General features: G+C 44.4%; 1 protein-coding gene across 4 annotated transcripts in view; it reads left to right on the forward strand.

Annotated features, from left to right (window-relative positions):
* RBBP5 (RB binding protein 5, histone lysine methyltransferase complex subunit) overlaps positions 1 to 21,680 on the forward strand; it is a 225,494-nt gene that overhangs the window by 181,368 nt on the left and 22,446 nt on the right. For 2 of the 4 annotated variants that reach the window (XM_086923451.1, XM_086923450.1), the window contains exon 13: positions 8,962 to 9,153. In XM_086923451.1, coding sequence (XP_086779577.1) covers positions 8,962 to 9,153 — 192 coding nt within the window. The remainder of the gene's footprint in view (positions 1 to 8,961; positions 9,154 to 21,680) is intronic. The other 2 variants (XM_086923453.1, XM_086923452.1) reach the window with 1 other exon arrangement.

The following is a 21,680-nucleotide window of genomic DNA, read 5'->3' on the forward strand; positions in this document are numbered from 1 at the left end:
CATAATGAGCAGTTCTCTAAGCTTTATGACCCAGGGTGGTGCACATAGGTGAAGAACTGAAACACTGAGTTATTTAACTCTTAAATAAAAGTTCTTGTCAGTTCAGTATTGAAGGTTGAGCATAAAATGGGGTTTCTGAATGCTTTTAAATTGAAGGAAATTAAAATGAAGAGTTAACTTAATTATTAAGTTAACTCTTCATTTTAATGTTTTGCAATTTCAAAAAAGTGTCCCATCTACAAACAGTAGGCATCTTTTTCCCAGTGACCAGTAGACACTATGCTATATATATATAACTGTAAAATACAGTATGTTTTTTGAAATGAGAGAAATTTGAAGTGAAGAAAAAATATTTTATATTATGAACATTTTTAGAAAACAATTTTTGAATTATAAATGGGTCCCATTTAAAAAATGGCTGTATGTTTGTGTTATACATATAACGGTGGCACATATGGTGACAGGTATGCCCTGTACCACAAGTACATAAGACACAGGCCTTTAATCACTCATAAATATGTATCCCAGTCATACACACACATGTACATTCATACCCACAGACCATGCTCTCAGTGACACATATTGCATCTGTCATAGTGCCCCTCGTCAAAGGATTTTGTTCATAGCATATGAATATTAGGCTTAAAGTCAATGAAGCCGAGCTTAGGGGTTTCTGGTTACAATGCACAAGCTGCTTGGCCTTCATTAGCTCAGAATGATTTTCACCAAACATATGTAACTCTCACCACAGAAAAGGTTGGAGACGTCTGTTTTAGACCCGAAAGTGGTGGCAACTATAATAGAGGAGAGACTCTTTTTTCAAATTGTTAATCTCATTGCTATAGAGTCAGTGAGATGCTGGAGTCCAGGTTTTAGTCTGAGATAAAGTACCCAGTTTCCTAGTCTGTTGATAACAGATACACACTCGCCTTCGATATTGGTAGGCGTCTTCAACAACTTCACAGTTCTGCAGAAAAGTCCAACAGTCAAGAAAGTGCTAATACTAGAGGATTTACCAACATTTTTACTAATTGTAACGCCAGCCCCTAAAGCACTCTGCAGAGCATTACATTGTTAGTGCCACTAGGATTGTGTGACAACAAAGGACTAAATTATGGGGTCACTTTCTCTGGGCAGTATTATTTTGATCCATTTGTGCTGGAAATATATGTTTGAGGCATGTGTGCTGTAAATTCACATGCTTTGCTTACTCCTGCCATCTAGTGTTGGGTCCGGATGTTTGTGAGTTGTTTTTTTCCGAAGACGTCTTTCCTAGTCACAATGTACAGTGACTCCTCCTTTCGGTGACAGTGCTTATGGCCTTCGACTCCATTGTTAGATTGTTTTTTCCCGCCATCTGGTTCGGATGTAACTTGCTGGGCTCCGGTTCGAAACCGTTCTTTGGGTTCCCCTCGACACACAATCCTCCCTACCCTTGACGGTATTGTTTCTGTACACTTTCCTACTTCTCCGCGTATCGTTTCAATATCAGAATCGACCTTCCATCAAAAAGCTTTGTGGATGGCCTTCGTGGCCTAACCGTTCTAGATCGATGGATCGGACTCCATTTAAATTCTGTCCTCGGTGTCACGCGAAGTATCTCTGCACCGACTCACACGAAGTGCGCAACTTGTGCTTGTCTCCTGAGCACAAGGAAGAAAATTGTGACCCTTGCAGATCGTTCTGATTAAAGTAGACTCTTCGCGAGTGTCAGGCTCGTCATCGAGAGATGTAGTGTCAAAGCATTGAAGATACGCCGGACATCTTCTGTGAAGACTCCGGCCAAGAAGCATTAAGGCATCAGCAGCAGAGGGGGAGGAAGCCTTCTCCGAACAAGACTCGGAGCTAGAGATAGACCTCAACGCCGAAGAACTGCCGCAGGAGCAAAGTCAAAGGAATTTATTGAGTGCACAAATCACCAATAAGGTCTCATGGCGCTTGCAGAACTCCAAAAGACTGACGGTCAGGTCTGGACAGCATTATTTCTTATCAAATAACCACGTTTTTAATTCCTTACGAAAACAGTTATGGTCAGTGATAGAGAGAAGATAAGACAGAAGCTTATTCCAACGGTCGGGAGCAAGAAAGGAAAAGGAACGGCCCTCACTTTGTACAGTGCGGATTTGTAGAGGGGTAAAAAGAGATTTTGAGCAGAATCTTTACAATCTTCCTGGCTGATACCTGAGCTTTTTCGCTAAATTACAGGATCCTGTACTATATATGATCTTGTGGGTAACGTGACTACTGAAGACCCATTGCCACCACAAACTTCGAAAAAACACAAGGCTTCGGCACCACCTCTGCCTTCTGGCCAAGATCGGCACCGCTCCGAAACAACTAGTCAAGCCTTCCGGCTCGTTACCAGGTCGCTAAAACTCCTCTTCAGAGCCGAAACACTCAAGGTCCAAGCACAAATCTGGCTTGGAGCCGAGATCCTCCTTGCCGAGACCCAAGCAGCCTTCGGAACCAAAACCTTCAGCGTTGAAAGGCCAGCATCTGTCTGCACTGAAAACCTCAGCGCCAAAACACATAGACCTCTTCAGATCCGAAAGTGGATACTTCTCTGTTAACACCTGAACTGAATCAAGAGTCTACATATTAATCCCGAGACTCGCCATATTCACACAAAACCACCTCTAAAACGCAAGCTTCAGGATGAGGACACTTCTTACAAGATCCCCTTGAAGAAAAAATCTGTAGCTACAAGTCCTTTACATCTGCCACCTCCAGCACCACCTGAGAATCCTTTGCAGATTTCACCTCCGGATTCCCCTACAATCTCACCATGACGATGCAGATGATGGGAGGGGAGGGGTGGGGGGTGGGGGGGGGGGGGGGTGTGAATCGCCCAGTAGATCCATGGACCGATTCCACAATTGATATCCAAGGTATACTGATCCGGACCTTTACCCAGCCTAACCTTCTCCTCCAGACGACAATGCATCACACCAATAACTCATTGCCAGTGCTGCTTATTACCATGGAGTAGAACTACACAAAGAGTCACTAGAAGAAGATTTTTTGTTTGAGACTTTGGCATCCACACACAGGTCATCACAGGCACTTCCCATGCTTAAAGGCATGATGCGACATGATTTTTTTAAGACCCAGTCAGAGCACACATCTTGGCTCCTAGAGTGGACAAAAAATATAAGGCCTCTCCTAGAGACCCTATCTTTATCAAGGGACAGTTACCATTAGATTCCTTAGTAGTACCTAATGCTCGCAAGCGGGCAAATTCTCAGGCATCGGGAGATGCTCCTCCTCCAGATAAGGAGTCTACGTTAATTGACGCTTCTGGCAAGCGTGTAGCTGCTCAGGCTGCAAATCAATGGCGCGTTGCAGATACGCAAGGCCTTTTAGCCAGGTATGACAGGGCACACTGGGACGAAATGGAGCAATTGCTCCAATATCTTCCAGATGAGCATAAGGCACAGGACTTAGTAAATGAAGGTAAGCTCATATCTAATTCCTCTATATGATGTGCTCTGGATGCTGCAGACACCGCAGCTAGAGAGGTTAACACCAGCATCCTGCTTAGGACACACGTTTGGTTAAGGAATTAAGGGTTTCAACCTGAGGTCAAACAGTCCATTCTTAACACACCCTTTGATAAGGAACACCTATTTGGTCCTAAAGTAGACCAGGCGTTACAAAAAATAAAGAAAGGACACTGAAGTAGCTAAATCTATGGGAGCACTCCAGACAACATCCAACAGAGACTCCTTTTGTCACTTCCTTTACAGAGGAGGGTCAAAAACCCCATCCCCAGATCAAAATACCTCAACTGACAAAGGTAACAACCAGTTCTTTCCCTCCAGAGGGTTTTTTCGAGGAGGTTATAGAGGCAACAACTTCAAGGGTAGGGGTAAGGGCAACACACCCCGCAACTCCCTTCCCCCCACCCCCCAACAAACAGTGCCTTGCCCACGCTTCCCCCCGATTACACCACACCTGTCGGGGAAGACTTCAACAATATTTCCCCATTTGGCAGTCTGTAACATCAGACAAATGAGTGCTTACCAGCAATCCCCCAAACATTCCACCACAATCTCCTAAGTTATCTCCAGAACCCATACACTTGCTAAAACAAGAGGTCCAGTCCTTCTAACTAAAAGGAGCAATAGAGCCAGTTCCAATACAGTACCAGGGTTCAGGGGTTTACTCTCTGTATTTTCTAATCACCAAAAAGGACGGTTCCCTAAGACCTATTCTGGATCTCAAGAGGGCTAAACCATTATATACTGTCTGAGTACTTTCACATGGTTACACTTCAACAGGTACTCCCACTTTTACAAAGAGACGATTTTATGTCTACTCTAGATTTAAAAGACACATTTCCGATTTATCCGGCTCATCGCAAATACCTCCGATATGTATTAGCAGGCAAGCATTACCAGTTCAAGGTGCTTCCCTTCAGAGTGACTACAGCGCCCAGAGTTTTTACCAAATTTCTGTCAGTCGCTGCTTGTTTCAGAAGATAACAAATTCATGTCTTTGCTATCTGGACGACTGGCTTATCAAAGCCAGCACGGTCTACAGCACGTACAGATCACAATAGATTTACTTCATCAACAGGGGTTCACCATCAGTGCTCAAAAATCTCCCTTGCATTCGTCACAGATGCAGTCGTACTTAGGATCTAGTATAGACACAATCAAAGCTCTAGCCTCTCCCAATGGAGCCAGAATATGGTGCTACATTTTCAACCCAACCAATCTTTACCAGCCAGAGTGTTCATGCAACTACTGGGAATGATGGCATCTTGCATCGCAATTGTACTCCATGCAAGGCTTCACATGCGTCCCCTACAACAGTGCCTGGCAAGTCAGTGGAATCAGTCGCAGGGTCAATTAACCGATCTAGCGTTGGTAGACAGCCGTACCTATTGCTCTCTGCAGGGGTGGAACCCACAAAACTTATCAAGCCATCGACCCTATTCCACAGATCGTTCTCACAGCAGACGCATCTCTAACAGGCTGGGGGGCTCATCTCAAAGGTTACACAATACGGGGCCTATCTAGAGCTTTTAGTCGTTTTTCTAGCACTCAAAGCTTTTCAAACTCACCTTTATAGCCAAAACTGTTCTAGTCCTAACAGACAACATGACAGCTATGTATTATGTACAGAAACAGGGGGAAACGCACTCTCCCTAACTGTCGACACTAGTGCAAGTCATTTGGAATTGGGCAATCTATCACAAAATTTATCTTCTGGCAGAACATCTCCCAGGAGTAAACAATCAAATTGCCTACATCCTCAGCAGAAAGAGACATCAAATTCTCGAGTGGGAACTTCATTCCCAAGTTCTCCTTCCCTACATCCAACAAGTGGGTTTTCCACAGATAGACCTGTTCGCCACAGCCAAAAACACAAAATGCCCAAGCTTCGGCTCCAGGTTTCTACACCATTCTCAAAGGGCATTGCCTTATGGATGAACTGCCTAGGCTTTTCCACCACTCATGCTCATTCCGCATGTGGTTTGGAAACTCAGACAAACATCCTTCACACAACAAAATCGATCCTTTAAATGCTTCTATACAAAACATTATTTGTTATCTCTTACATTTAAAACAAACTGGCCTGGTTTACTCGTCTATTCGTTTGCACCTGGCAGCAGTAGCTGCGTACTTACAGAATAGACAACATTTGTCACTATTCAGAGTTCCAGTAATAAAAGCTTTCATGGAAGGATTAAAAAGGGTAATACCACCCAGAATTTCTTCTGCCCCCGTTTGGAATCTTAACATCATTATCACAAGGCTCATGGGGCCACCTTTTGAACCATTGCACAAGTGCCCTTTACATTTTCTCTCTTGGAAGGTTTCTTTCCTCATTGCCATCACATCACTGAGGAGAGTTGGTGAGATACAGCCATTAACCTTAGAAGAACCCTTCTTTCAGCTACACAAAGTCAGGATAGTTCTCCTCACTAAACCTAAATTCCTTCCCAAAGTGGTTTTTGCTTTTCATATAAACCAATCGGTTGAGTTACCAGTTTTTTTTTCCCTCAACCTGATTCTGTAGCAGAATGCGCTCTTCACATGTTTGACGTAAAAACGGCTTTACTGTTCTACATCGATAGGACAAAAGACTTTCGCAAAACAAGTTTGTTGCATTTGCTTCACCTCACAAAGGCAATCCTATCCCAAAATCTAGTATTGCAGATGGATTGTTAAATGCATTCAAACATGTTCTATTAAAGCTAAAAGAAATTTAACCATACCCCCTAGAGCGCACTCCACTCACAAAAGTTGGGGCTTCGGTAGCCTTTTTTATGCAACATACCTCTAGCTGACATATGTAGGACCACTACATGGTCTACACCACACACATTTACCTAACACTATTGTGTAGATGTGTTAGCACGTAAACAAGCTAATGTAGGCCAGGCAATACTTAAAACACACTTCCAATCAGCTGCAACATCTACACGTTTGCCACCGCTTTGGGAGTATACTGCTTTGTAGTCTATGCAAAGCATGTGTATCTACAGCAGAAATGCTGCAAACTGCTAATGTTACTTACTCAATAAGCATCTGTTCTTGGCATGTAGAGCTGTAGATTCACATGTGCCCTGCCGCCTGCCGGGCACCTATAGTTGTTGCAGTTATTCAATATACATACATACATATATACACATACGCATGGACATCTTTATACTACTCTTACTTACTCAATTCTCACCCTCTTGCGGGAAAACAATCTAACAATGGAGTTGATGACCATGCGCACTATCACCGAAAGAAGGAGTCACCTTACCTCGTGACTAGGAAAGACTTCTTTGAAGAAAAACAACTTGCAAACATCTGGACCCAACAATAGATGGCAGGAATAGGCAAAGCATGTGAATCTACAGCTCTACATGCCAAGAACAGATGCTTACTAGGTAAGTAACGTTGTCCTTTTTGTTGAAATCTGCAAATTACATCTCAAGTGTGATGAATCTGTAACTATGTTATAAAAGCCACAGAATTATATGACTCCACTGGCCCTAACCTTTGTTTTATCAACAGCGTTTTCTTGAAAGGTAAACAAAATCTGAACATTCTAATTTAAGGAGTGCACTCTGTTATCTGCACTTTGTAGATGCAAAATCTGTTATTTTTAACAATGCCAATAGTGTTTTCTCCTAAATCCTACATTTGTAACTACATACTGTACGCAATGTGTTTATCCCTGTAAAGCACTTTGATACCCTAACGGGTCATGTTTGCGCTATATAAAACCTCAAATAAATCATTAGGTATAGTTTGCTTATTTTTACTGTTGCTAATCAGAGTAGTACAGTATTTCACTTCTATATCACTTCTGTCCTCTGTTTTAACAAATAAAGTAACTGACCCATAACAAGCAAGCAGTGTAAAAAATACATATTGGGTAACATGATTTTACCGTATTCTCACCTCACAGTTCTTGTGACAGCTGCAAAACTGCTGCAGTCTTCATGGTTTGTGGTCACCTGAACGCCTTGCAATGGCTGTATTGGACATCAATACATAGTTACATGAGGTGTATCCAGTATGCATCTCTAAACAGAGACACACACACCGGTTTAAGTTTGTTAAATGTACTTACTAGAAGTTTGTGCCAAAAGTTATCACCAAACTTGAGGTTTGCTCACTTTCTCTTAGGACCATAAGACATCTGCAAAACAAAGAAATTACATGCGTGAGGAGGGGTGGCCACATATCTATTAAATCAAAAAGACACAAGGTATAACAAAGACTCAAAAACTCTTATTTATTTGCTGTGGCTGATGTGGATAATACTGTTAGATCGACCATTGCACCCTGGATTTTACAGTGAATGCACTTATACTACTCATTAGCAAACAGCAGTGCACTACTAGAAATAAAAAAACGTGTTTGCTTTTTCTGGTGATACCTTCTTATTGGACTGGTCAAATGTAAAATGACAATGTGCTCCTCTGTGCATACATTCACTTAAAATGATGCTAAAATTCAGGCAAGGCAGTAAGCTGTAATAGAATGGACCATACATTATAAGATGGCTATATTAAAGATTTCGTTTTCAGCCACTCGCTTTTTACACCCATCTCCAGATCATGGGAAATGCTGTTTTGCAGCATGTGAATTTTGAATACATTCATGCGCAAAAAGATGTGGTTAGTTACCTGAACTAATAGTTTGAGGAGATTCTTTATTCTTGTGTTCTTTGATCTATCCAAGTGAAGAGGAGTACGAGCATACTATTGATAAATACCGAATGGCTTCACTTATAAACAGAGTACCAAGACAAGGAAACATTGTATCCTAAGGTTTATCCACTGGCTGGCATTATTGGCTTCCGGTTGATGTTATAATGGTCATAAGTCATTTTCTCTATGCTCACGCCCACAAAGTGACTTCAGACATGTAAGGTAGAGGCTTTGTAAGTTGACTACTAGACCGTCAAAGATGCATTGCATGTGAATCTAGCAGTAGGCTAGTTTACTCAAAACCTCCTTCCTTCCTTGACCGCTTTTCCTAGTTATTTTGAGGTAAAAACACAACTCTCATGAAACCGACTTAAAATGCTGTTTATAGACTCCAGTACTTAAGTATTCACATCATGCTATTCAACACATGGGGGTCAGCGAACAGCCCACCCACTCACAGTATATTTCTGCTTACAGACTAAATTTCTGAGTTCAAGTAAAAATTTCTTAGAAAACTAGAGGTAAGTGAGAGAGACACTGCAGCTGGCTGTGTTGTACCTATTGTACCTGACCAAGGTTTACACTTCTAATGCCACTGCTGCGTATATACCATGTATGAACCCTGTCTTTATTGTAGCATATGCAATACCTGTTTAGTGTATTTCACAGAATCCTTCGTTACCATTGATTCTGCTATATATCTATGAGTGGAACTTCACTATTTTGGGCTATTTTTGCTTTTTTGCACTATCTGTACAATATTGCAGTTTTGCTCACTGTTCCCCTTCCGCCCTTCGCAGAAGTCCACCCACTGTTGGGCGTCAAGGGGGATGGCAAATCCAAGAAGAAACAAGGGGGCCGCCCAAAAGGATCGAAAGGTAAAGAGAAAGATTCTCCCTTTAAACCGAAAATCTACAAGGGGGATCGTGGGCTGCCTCTCGACGGAGTAGCGAAGGGTACTGTGCAGGTGGAGCTGTGCCTGCCCGTGCCAGGTAAGTAGCCAGGCTGGGCAGTGGCAGCTTGCTTTGGCGGCCTTCCTTTGTGCCTTTTCCCATCCTGCTTCACTTAGGTTTTTAGCCCTTTCTTCCTATTTGCCCTGCAGGTTTATGTTTAAATCTCTCCCAAATCCAGAATTGACCTCTGCTAATAGGGTGTGCTTCTGCATTCTCCTAGTATGCATGTCACAAACTTGTGCAGAAGTAAGGTTTTTCCTATAACTTTTAACAACAACACTCCTGCACAATATAAGCTTCCACAAAAAAAGTGTCGCCTTATATTTTTTTTCGATTTTATTTTAGGGAAGTTCTTCATTAGTCCTACCTGCTAGTCACTATAGGTTTTATTGCAGATAGCAGTATACCACTAAGCTTTTGTGGCACTTTAAAGCATTATTTGTTAGTAAACTCGTTACATCTGCAACACCTGCTTAGTGGAGGGGTTTCTGTGAAGAAAGACCCTATAAATTACTGATCATCTTTCTTTTGCATTCATTCTTCCACGGAAGGAGATATTCTGTAGATGTTAAGTATAGTCATTTGACATTTATAGTTGCTTTTATTTTATTTCCAGAGCAGTGCAATATGCTAAATACACCTTACTTGGAAGCGCACTTTTTATGTGCCTGCCAGCATTTCTTCCTAGGATTTTCAAAGACCTGGTTTTTTGAAGATATATAACAGTTGTTATAAAAATTTAAGCCCCTTTAAAAAAAAGACTAGTGCTTATTTAAATGACTTTCCTTGAAAGTAGCAAGCACTGTTTACAGTTGTTTCTTTTTCATCTTCCTGGTATCTCACATTTTAAAAAGGCAAGTTCTGTGCTGATAGTAACATGCAACTTCTGATAAGAGGAATATCTGCCTATTTTATCTCCCTAAAATAACGCTAATCCCCGAAAAAGGAAGTAAACAGTGTACCTGATACACTAGAGTTTGCATACCTGATTCCGCCTATTTTACTCCGTTCCTTACATCAGGTCAGTACCACTAGAAGCAAAGTGCTCTGATAGAAAGAACCATTAAGTTTGCAATGGTGTCTTGAAGCAAGCTTTAAAAGTATTCAGAAAACAATAAGTATAATCTGACTTTAAAATTATATTAAATCATCATATAATTTGGTCTGTATATAAAGATATAACAATTGAGAAGGAATTGCAATATCTAATTTTGATGCTTGCAAATGGAAAGAAAAAAGAGGGAAAAAGTGCTTGTTCGAAAGTTTAAGATGTGTGCGTATCCAAGGGGTGCCAAAGGACCATACACCCTCAAAAAACTGGTTTAAAGCTAATCAATTGTAGTACATTATAATCCAACTCAGTCAGATAAGTGTTAGATCAATTTGCCAATTACATCAACTGCGTTTTGGCCCACAGTGAGTCATTTTCAGAACAGAAGATTATTGAAAGTTGGCCACAGAAACTGACTGCGACAGCTTTGCCGGCTTGATTATTGCTTTGAATGCCAACAAATCTTTATTAATTTGTTAACGGTTTCTGCTTCTTCTTGAGCTTCATCCACCTGATTAAGGATGCTTTGCTGGAATGATAGTCTTCCCAGCTTCACGTTTTCTGTGACCACATTTTTTGTTTGTAGGTGTACTGTGTTAATCATAATACTCTTAGAATCACCGTGATCACCTGACCCTTCTATTTACTTATTTACTCACTTATTTGACCCGAATACACTATTGTATCGCCAGGTACCTAATATTGTTCATTTGTATTTAGCGGCACAGGCTTTCATGGACATTGCCACCAGTCCCAGGCTTTGCCATTGCATCTATAAATTAACAATAATTACACTAAAAAGTAAATAAAAGAACACCCCACAGTTTTTCATTTGTTACATTTGAAATGTACGTTTCTGTATGATATCAATAATATAGAAAGCTGTCTCTCTATATAGTGCACTAAAACGAAGTGCACTGTGTTTAAAGTCCAGGCAACCCTAATTGGTTTACAGCGCTTTCTTCAAAAATCCCAAGTGCTCTATTTTGTAGTAGTGTGGTTGAGTAGCTTGGGCTAATCAAAGGGGAGTGTTGAGCATTTGTTGTGCACATCCATAAATGGGGCGCACACTCAATAAAGAAATCCAAAACCAATTTATAAAAAATAGCACAGATTTTTATATTATTTTGGGCCACAAGAGTTTTTTGATCAGATAAGCACTTTTCAAGATGGGTTTTCAGCATTTAAATAGACAATACTGTTTTTGCATTAATGTTAACCTATGAGAAGAACATGCACTGTATAGGACTGCTTGTCAATAACTTAAAGGGCTGTTCTTCAGGACTTAAGGTAAGTAGAGGTTAAGATACAAGGCAGCACCAACAGAACACCTCAGTCCGCTCTGGGACATTCGGGTGCAGTGGTGCTTTTTGGTGTCGGGTGGCTCATTCAAATCAATGGGAAACGGTTCCTGCAAAAAGAAACTGCAAGCAGCGACTGAGAGGCCATTTGGTTCGAACTGAAAAGGGGGGCTGGGGTCTTTAAGGTCTCTATACCCGAGATGCACCGTCGGTTGATCTGGATTCGGGCTGTTGGGCTCTTGTTCAATTGTCTTTGACCAGTGGGTCGTGACGGTCAGAGGCACTCTGCTTCGGTGAGCCCCCAGAAAGAGGCTGCAGACAAGGACTGGGATAACAGTCCAGCAGAACTCAAAGATGAGATCAGGTCTTTGGGTTCTCTGGGTGCTAGGGACACTATCAGTTCACTTGGTCTCGGGCTGTGAGGCTCGGGTGCAGAGGTGCTTTCAGGTGTCAGAGACACTTGCTTTAGGTGACAACCTGGAGTTGGGTTCACAACAGGGCAGCTGGGTTACTCTGGATGATGGCTTCTGTGGTGCTGGCGTCCCTCATCAGTTGGTCGGTCTCTGGGGTCCGGATTGGAGCACCAACAAGTCTTTGCTGCTGCAAGGGTCTGGTACTCCGGATATTAGTGCTGGAGGGCTCTTGGAGGGTCTAGCGTCTCGTTACTTGCTGGGGAGACAGGACTGACCTCTGTGAGCATAGAACATCGCCTCATGGGTGGCTGCTGCGTCGGTGAGGCTGGGGTCAGCAGGTCGGTAAACCAGAGCTTGCATTTCGGTGCCTGCAGGATGCAGCGATGTAGCTCCTCTGCTCCACAGGTGATGCAAGCTATTTTGCACAGTGCTGGAAGCCCTCCTAGGTTTTTGGAAGATGAACAGCTTCAGGATGAGTCATCTTTGTTGCAATTGTCGGAGACAGCAGACATGCTGGCACAGTTGGTGGCAAATCAGTTGCTGCTCCTCATTTCTTGCTTTTTGTGCCCATTCGATGTCCTCCTTCTGGAGTCAGTTGAATTTGTCTCTCTTGTGCCAGGGTCTCCCCTAAACACTAGATTTAGAGGAGTAAAAGGTAGTAGCTAATAGGCTATTTACCAATGGGATCACTACACTCCCTATATGATCACTCCAGAAGGGGAATGGGCATAATCCTGTCCTAAGTTCCTAACTCCACCAAAATCAAGATGGAGGAATTCTTTCCTTAGGGGTGTGATTGGCCTGGTAGTGCACCATGCCTCTCTGCATATCTAGTTGCCCATCTGTCCTGTTACCAAATGTGCCTCAGGCCGCAGGGGGTGGCATCTCCCAGGTCTGGGGGAAGCCATGGCTGAGCATCAAAGGCAGCAGAGAATTTGAAGCTTCTGGTACTGATCATCTAAATCACTATCCATCCTGCTGGAAGAGATGTGAACTCCTTACTCCGGAGCAGGCATTTTACCTGACCTCCTAAGGGATGTCACCCCTGGGTGTAAGGAACTAATCTGAGTTGGCAGGCAGGGCAGAGCCCAGTCAGCCAGCTCACTAGAGGCTGGTTGGTTTTATGGGGCTACTTCTAAGGTACCCTCTGAGTGCATGTATTAATAAATCCATCACTGGAATCAGTGGAGTTTTATTAATACGAGGTGTTTGGTACCAAACACTATAGGTTTCAGTGAAGCCATCCCGTAGCTGTGGAAATCGTAATGACCAGTGCCCTCTGTGGCTTCCCTGTTCACTTGTACTATCTAGCAATTGAGCTAGACAGCACAGGGGAGTATCTGCTCATGCATGTATGTCCTCACATGTAATATAATGCACCTTGCCTTAGGGCTGTAAGGCCTGCTGTAGCGGAGATGTACATATATTGCATGCAGTGTCTGGGTGCATGGCTCACAGGGAGTGTGCCATGTTGTGTTTTCACTTTTGTCTGCACCATTTCACTCTGCATGAGTTTGGTATTGGGTCCCTTAGGGTGGCACAATAAATGCTGCAGCTCTGAGGGGACCCTCTTTAGTACCCATGCCCTAGGTACCAGGGGTGCCATTTACTAGGGAGTTACAGAGGTGCTAAAGGTCTTGCCAATTGGGGAACAATTGAATAGTTAATTTGTTTTAGGAAAGAGCACTGGCACTGGGACTGGGTTAGTAGGAACACAGTGCACTTCAGTCAGAATTGCATTAAATACCAGGCAAAAAGTGAGGGTGACCATGTCAAAAAGGGACCTTTGCCACATGTAACATTTTCTTCCACGCCAGTTATGCTACACAAAATGGAATGCATTTTTTTAGAATGCATAGCTGACTAAATCTTCATTTCATATATTTTTGAAAGGACATCGTAAGTACTGCATGGCCAGCCATAACTGGTGCTCTTGCTTGCCCTCATTTTAAATTAGCTAAATAAGTTGATGAAAACAGCACCACTTGTGTAAATCAGTTCCTTACTGAGTTAAGTTCAAAGGCAGTTGGACCAGCCACTTCATCATTCTTCGATATTTTTATACCAGTGTTGACTGCTCAATTGGATATCTCCTTCAATTTCAATTTAAGCACTGTTGGCCAATCTTTGTAAGTTGATACCCTCCAAACTAAAAATCAAATCTTTTTACTCTACGAGTGTCCTACTTTAATGTTATAAACTGTACCGTAAACGCATCCATCATCCTAACTGGTTCTTTCTCCCTTATACCATTGCCTTAATTTCTGATGGCATTCGTGTTATGCATGGTTTCTTCTTGTTTACATTTCTGGGACAAAATGCATTGTTTTTGTCACTATATTTTAATGTATCATGTGTGCTGTTTGTTCTTGCTCCTGAAGGGAGCAAACACCTAACATCTGCATCAACATTGGAATCCCAACTGATTTGGAGCAGCCCTGTGAATTGTACTACAGCAACAAATGATGGACGGAAAGCTGAATTAATCAAACATTCCCCCTCCCCTTCCCCAGTCAATAGATCTGGGTTAAATCTATTCTTTTGCGTATGTTGTTGAGATATGATACCACCACACGAGTAAGGGGAAAGTCGGCAAGAGCTGGGGACCCTAATCACAGACCAGATATGGACCTACTGTTATGCTCAAACCAAACATTTTTCCATTAATCAGAGACACATTAAATACATTTTTCCCCAGCCAATATCGCCAGATTCGATCATTATAAATCCGATAGGTGTCCAAAATATCATGCCTCAGGAGAAGAGTGTGCACACTTGACTTGGGTGTGACCGGTGATAGCCTCCTAATGGGTGGATATATACAGACACATATCTGCCATGTCTGCTTATGCATGACCCCGGACCCGCTGGTCGTCCTGGTAGGATAGACCAGAATTGTGCCACATACATTCCATTGTCTAGTCTCCATATGTGGGGAAGTGTGGCTCAGGGGTTAGAGGCAGCAGACCCGGAAGCTGAGATCGGCCCTGGACCAGGGTTCAATTCCCCGCCTCGGCGGGTCTTCAGCTCAAAAATTCCACGGACTCGATAATTCTCGCTCCGGTGCCTTCTCGACTCACGGGTTCACACTCTGCGACTCTGGGCAATAGCTTGCTTAATCTCCACAACGGCCCCTCGCGGCGGGATGCCTGGCTTTCACCTTGTGGATACCCTGCCGTGGTTATCTCACAGGGGAATACCAGGACGGGTTCCCTAAGCAAGCGCTTAGATACCGACCTCGGTCAGTGATTTGCGCTATATAAATACATGTACATTTACATTTACATAGCGTTATTGCTGGGCAAGAGGGATATAGCATTACACTGGGGCAGTACCAGATCACCCACTGCATCAGACTGGCTGGAGAGCATGAGTCAATGAGAAAGCCTGGAGGAGGACTACTCCAATGTACAGCCCCCTACATCCAGCCCGAAGGATATCTGGATGCCTTTCTGCACGTTTCTCCATACCTTAACACAAGATGACACTAGCAAACCCTCAACCCCTGGCTCCCCAATCTACTGTCACCGTCACACCCCCCCAACCTGTCTATTGTTATACTATAAAGCGGGCTAACATAATGTGTTAAATAACTCAGCTGTGGGAATCAATGTTGTGAACGTCTGACATATTATAACTGTCAAATGTTTATTTGTCTTCATTTTAAAATTCAATAAAGACAATTTAATAATTTTTAAAAATCTATTCTTTTGCTCGCTAAGCCACCCCAGTTTGTACCCAGCCATATGCAAATCAGTTTTAACTCTGCTCCTCATGGAGCATTTGTTCCCGCAGCACTGTGTATTGTAAACGGCTGCTAAGTTCATGCTTCTGTTTTATTGGTGTGTCACTATTAAAAAGCTGTCAGAGTTCTACTACATTTCGGGTTGAGTAATTTTTAGACAAAGACCTCTGACTTATTGGATGCCTGTTGTTCATAGAAAGCATCCCATCAAACTATTCATAAAGGTACTCTAAATAAGTCCCTAAATTCCTGAAATGACAATTCCATCATTGTAGGTTAACCATAATGCTGCACTCACATCTAGTCACATTCTAAACAATTTTAGATTCAGCAAATGCAAAAGTAGTGGTTGTGAATTTTCAGTCATGGCTACACTGCTGTAGAATGCCTTGCATTTTTACCTAAATATTAGAGATGATTATTTGACCTTCAAGTGCTTCTAAAAAACACCTCTTTCTTTCAGTTGCTTTGTGACCCATTATTGCTTTGTCAGGATTGTAACACTGTAAATTTGAACATGAAATGTAAATAAAGTTTACCAATATGGTAGTCTTTGTCTCAGATAAGCCACAGCCATTGTGACCATGGTTAGCCACAAATTGCATCTGTGGCGTGCATTTGACCTTTATCCCTCATTACTGCCCATGAGGAATATATATTTCTGCTTTGCGTCATCTGGGAGACATTGAACAGAAACTACAGATGTCCTGAGAACTGCCTGGCACTAATGTGCGGTCTGTGCCTGATTGCTGAGATGTGTGGTTTGACTGAAGTCTTAAGAGACAGAACAGAAGGCTCCGGCCAATGTCGGTGACTTGTCAGTAGACAGAATAACTTCTTTAATTGATAAAGTGCTGCAACAATTGAAAACAGTCATAGCCTCATGTTTTCCATGAGGCTCTTGGCCTCCTTTATTTGGCCACAGCTTTTCAGTGATTTAAAACAAAGGGTTATTTTCAATACATGCCTTAGACGAGTACCTTCTCTACATTTTTTTATTCTTGCAGATCAAGAAGTAGATCCTTTAAGAACAAAACCTATCCGGTCATCCCTTGTGCTTTCTACTGTTCTACCTCAGGAGATGCACGCTACCTGAATGAGGGAGACTTTCCCTGCAATGCCATCATTGGACTTTGGTCCCATCACTGTACTTTGGTCATAGATGTCTCTTAGGTGATCTTAAGGGCTGTCTAAACAGAGCTCCTATGAACCCTAGTCAGAGCCCCTTGTGCCTCAGGAGAGAATGGACAAGTTCCTTTTCTTAGATGACATAGAGCCCCCCTGTAGTGCTTTCTTGTAAAAAAAATAAAATAAAGAAGGAAAGACTTCTTCAACCTATACCGTCTAATCCGTTCTTTCTTGTCAAGAAGCACTGGTTCCTGATTCTGTGCCTGATTTTGGCACAAGTTCATCACCACAGCCGTTTGTTTCTGGTGGATACTTCTAACTGCAGTTTCCCCACATTTAGAATATTGCCAGGGTACCAGGTTGGATCCGAACACTTTCACAGCAGTGTTCCTGTGCGCTCTGGTGGCATTGTGTGGCTCTGTTTACCTTGTTCCACCCCAGAAGTGACGGGGTGGAGTCTCATACAGGCGACCCAACGTCAATTCTGTTCTTTCCCTGCCTTCGTTAGAGTCCGGAGTTGTACCCCCTTTCGACGGTTAACAAATTTCTTCCAAAACCTCTTACTAGTGTGCTATTTTACAATGTCCCCATTGAAGACTACAGAGTTAAAACCATGCTGTAACTGTCGGAAACATGCCAGTGAGGGACTTGCACAAGGTCTGCATCTGGTGTTTGGACTTGGGACATGACTCTACAATGTGCGAAGAATGTACGTTCATGCACCTGAAGGCAATTCAGGCCTGTGATGCAGAGCTATATGTTGCTAAACGCGAAGGAAATCTCAGGCCTTGCACAAGTCTCAATCCAAGTTTAGGACCTGGACACATTCCTGCTTTTGTGGCATGATAGGTCCTCCTCGTGGTCAAGGTAGCCAGAAAATCCAAATCTAAGAAGAAACGTAAGAGGGCCTCGACCCATCCCACCACTCTGTTTCCAAAGAGTCGGGAGAGTATCAAGTGCAAATAGATCTCTCTTCCGATTGCAGAGCCAATACCACAACTGGTCCTGTTGCACTCTGACTTTCTCAGTGCATAGGCCATAGTAGGTATTTTTAGCACTCTGCCAGCTTCCTCTGGTGTGGCCTTGGGGTCCCACGTTGGCAAGGATCTCGTGTCAGGATAGTACCAGCGGTTTTTGTCCTCTGTGCAGTCTGTTCCCCATGAACCCACCTCGGTGTTTGGCACTGACTCTGGTGCCGACTTCCACTCCAGCTCCAAGATCGGTTCCGGTCCGTTCTCCACCTACACAGATCCGGTCGTTGCCTGTGTCCGAGGTCGAACTCTTGCAGTTTCTGGTGTCTGATCTCAAGCCGAATTCACTTTGACTTCAAACGAGGTCTGCGACTAGGCCCAACTTCTGCGCACATGTCCCCATGCGCTCTGATTCATAAAAAACTGTTTGGATTCCATTGGGCCATCTTCAGAGGCTTCATCTTATTTTTGCCTCTGATCAGGCTAATAATGACAATAACAATGGTGAGGATGGAAAGGATTTAAACCACACTATGATAATATTTATATGGACTTGCAGAAGGCCAGTGGGCTGGATACCCCCCTGACAGTTGATTTCACACCTTAAACCCTCGAAGGAGGAGAGTACATCCTTTGCTGTAGTCATTAGGCGTACAGCTGAGGTTGTGGATGTACAGCTACCTTCAGTTCAAATCAAGACAAATGTCCTTACTGAGGTTTGAACCCTGGGTCAGCCTTATATGAGCCCTTCAGTCCATTTAATGAAGAGCTGTTTGACACCCTTGTGGACACTTGGGCGAAGTCTTGCTCTTACCCACTGGTGAACATGAAGCTCGCCAGGCCCCATAGATCGCCAACAGGAGATGCAACCTTCTTACCCAGGTCCTGACTCCCTAAAGTTTAGTGGTACAAGCTTCCACCTGCAAAGCCAACCCTAATACATTCCCTACAACATCTCTAGGCAGGGAGTTTGAAAGGATAGAGGCATTCTGGAAAAAGATGTTCTCCTCCACCAGCTTAGTGTTCAGGTCAGTGAGTGCAGGCTACCCTTTATGCCATTCTATGCATGTCCTCTGGTACTTGGACATCGAGATCTTACTTGCGGTACGGGAGAAAATCCAGGTTTCTTTGGTTAAAACTAGGAAGGCTGGTCTGGATACAGCTAAATGTCATTAGGGCTAGCCTGGATATTACTGACTGCTCGGGGCATGCAGTGGGCACTAGTGTGGAGCTCTGCTGCCACACATTGATGTGATGCACTGGCTTTTCTGGGGACGTTCAAGGGTCTCTAATGGATATGCCTTTTGACGGGTTCTGCACCTTTGGCAAATAGGCTGATCTGCCCTCGAATGTTTTAACGAAAGCCGACCCGCAGAACATTCCTAAGCCCTTCTACACCCGTCCGCGCCTGGACCGCGCCTAGCGCCATACCCCCTGCCCCTCGCGCCTCCCAGCCCCCCCGCATTACCTACGATGCCGCCACCCTCCTAGCCCTTAACCCCGGCCGCTCCACCAACTGCGTCCAAGCCGTTCCTGGACACACCCATGGACCTTTCTCCTGCTACTCCTGCAAATTCAGTGGCACCGTCAACATCTCCGCTACGACCACACCACAGATCCCCGACCCCAACCACCTACAATGCATCCTTCTCAACACCCGATCAGTCCACAGACACGCCATCGACCTATGGAATCTACTAGACACCATCTCTCCAGACGTCGCCTTCCTAACAGAAACATGGATGAACGCTTCCTCCGCACCAGACATCACCATTGCCATCCCTGATGACTATAAGATCACTCGCAAAGACCGTACCAGCCACACAGGAGGAGGGATCGCTATCGTCCATAAGAAATCAATCCGCATCTCAACCAGCTCTGACGCCAACCTCGCCAACTCCGAACACCTCCACTTCCAAATACACATCGACCCCAAGACCACACTCAGAGGCACCCTCCTCTACAGACCACCAGGACCCCGAGCTACATTCAGTGAAGACATCACGGACTTCATCACTCCTCACGCGCTCCCCTCCAAAGACTACATCCTTCTGGGAGACCTCAACTTTCACCTTGAAAAAAACAACGACCGCAACACCACCACCCTCTTGGACAACCTCGCCAACCTCGGACTTAAACAACTGGTCACTTCCCCCACACACATCGCAGGTCACACACTCGACCCAATCTTCACCTCCAGCAACCATGTCTCCTTCAGCCACACCACGGACCTCCTCTGGACTGACCACAGCTGCGTTCACTTCACCTACAACAAACCAAAACCCAACATACTCCTCCAACCTACCCTGCAAAGAAACTGGAACAAAATCACCACGGACCAAATCTCCGCATCGCTCCTTCGAAACCCCCCAGCCCTATCTTCTGACACCAACGAAGCCGCCGCCAACCTCACCCTATGGTTATCCAACACCGCCGACACCTTAGCACCACTGAAAAAACGTCAAAGCAAACCTGGCAGCAAGAAGGCCTCATGGTTCAACGATGATCTCAAGAAGTCCAAGAAACTCTGCCGTTACCTTGAAAAGGCTTGGAAAAAAGACCCAACCACCAGCACCAAGGACGCCTTCAAAAGCGCCACCCGCACTCACCACCAACTGATCCGAAAAGCCAAGAAAACAGCATTCAAAGATCGACTTGACAACAACGCACACAACAGCAAGGAACTTTTCAACATCGTCAAGGAATTTTCCAATCCCTCGGCCAACTCCAACGACATCACCCCATCTCAAGCCCTCTGCGACTCCCTAGCCTCATTTTTCCACAACAAGATTGCAGACATCCACAACAGCTTTGACAACCAACCCGGAAACCAACCCACCCTACCATTTGCTGATCATCCTCCCCCCGTGAACACCCTCAACAACTGGAACCCAATCTCCACTGAGAACACCATCCGGCTGATGAATTCCATCCACTCAGGATCCCCCACAGACCCATGTCCTCACCACATATTCAACAAAGCAGACTCCGTCATAGCACCACACCTCCGAGACGTCATCAACTGCTCCCTCAACTCCGCCACCTTCCCGGAAGACTGGAAACACGCTGAACTCACCGCCCTCCTGAAAAAACCAACAGCAGACCCCACGAACTCAAAAATTACCGCCCCATCTCGCTTCTTCCATTCCCGGCCAAAGTCATCGAAAAGGCTGTCCACAACCAGCTCGCCGCCTTCCTCGAAGCCAACAAATCCCTCGACCCCTCACAATCTGGCTTCCGAGCAAAACACAGCACTGAGACCGCCCTCATCGCAGCAACAGACGACATTCGAACTCTACTGGACAATGGAGACACAGTCGCCCTCATCCTCCTTGACCTCTCTGCAGCTTTCGACACAGTCTGCCACAGCACCCTTTTACAACGCCTCAATAACATCGGAATCCAAGGAAAAGCACTTGAATGGATCACCTCGTTCCTCACCGGAAGAACCCAGAGAGTCCGCCTTCCTCCATTCAAGTCCGAGGCCTCTGAAGTCATCTGCGGCGTACCACAAGGATCCTCACTCAGTCCCACCCTCTTCAACGTATACATGAGCCCCCTCGCGGCCATCGCACGCCATCACAACCTCAACATCATCTCTTACGCGGACGACACTCAACTGATCCTCTCCCTCACCAATGACCCCAGCACCGCCAAAGCTAACCTACACGAAGGAATGAAAGAAGTTGCCGAATGGATGAAACAAAGCCGTCTGAAACTGAACTCGGACAAAACAGAAGTCCTCATCTTAGGTACATCCCCCTCTGCTTGGGACGACTCCTGGTGGCCAGAAGCCCTCGGAAAAGCACCCATCCCGACAGACCACGCACGAAACCTAGGCGTCATCCTGGATTCTTCACTCTCAATGAACAGACAAGTCAGCGCCGTATCCTCTTCTTGCTTCAACATTCTTCGCATGCTCAGGAAAACATTTCGCTGGATCCCCTCCGAAACGAG

The sequence above is a fragment of the Lissotriton vulgaris genome, chromosome 5, assembly GCF_964263255.1.
Source record: "Lissotriton vulgaris chromosome 5, aLisVul1.2, whole genome shotgun sequence".
NCBI lineage: Eukaryota > Metazoa > Chordata > Amphibia > Caudata > Salamandridae > Lissotriton > Lissotriton vulgaris.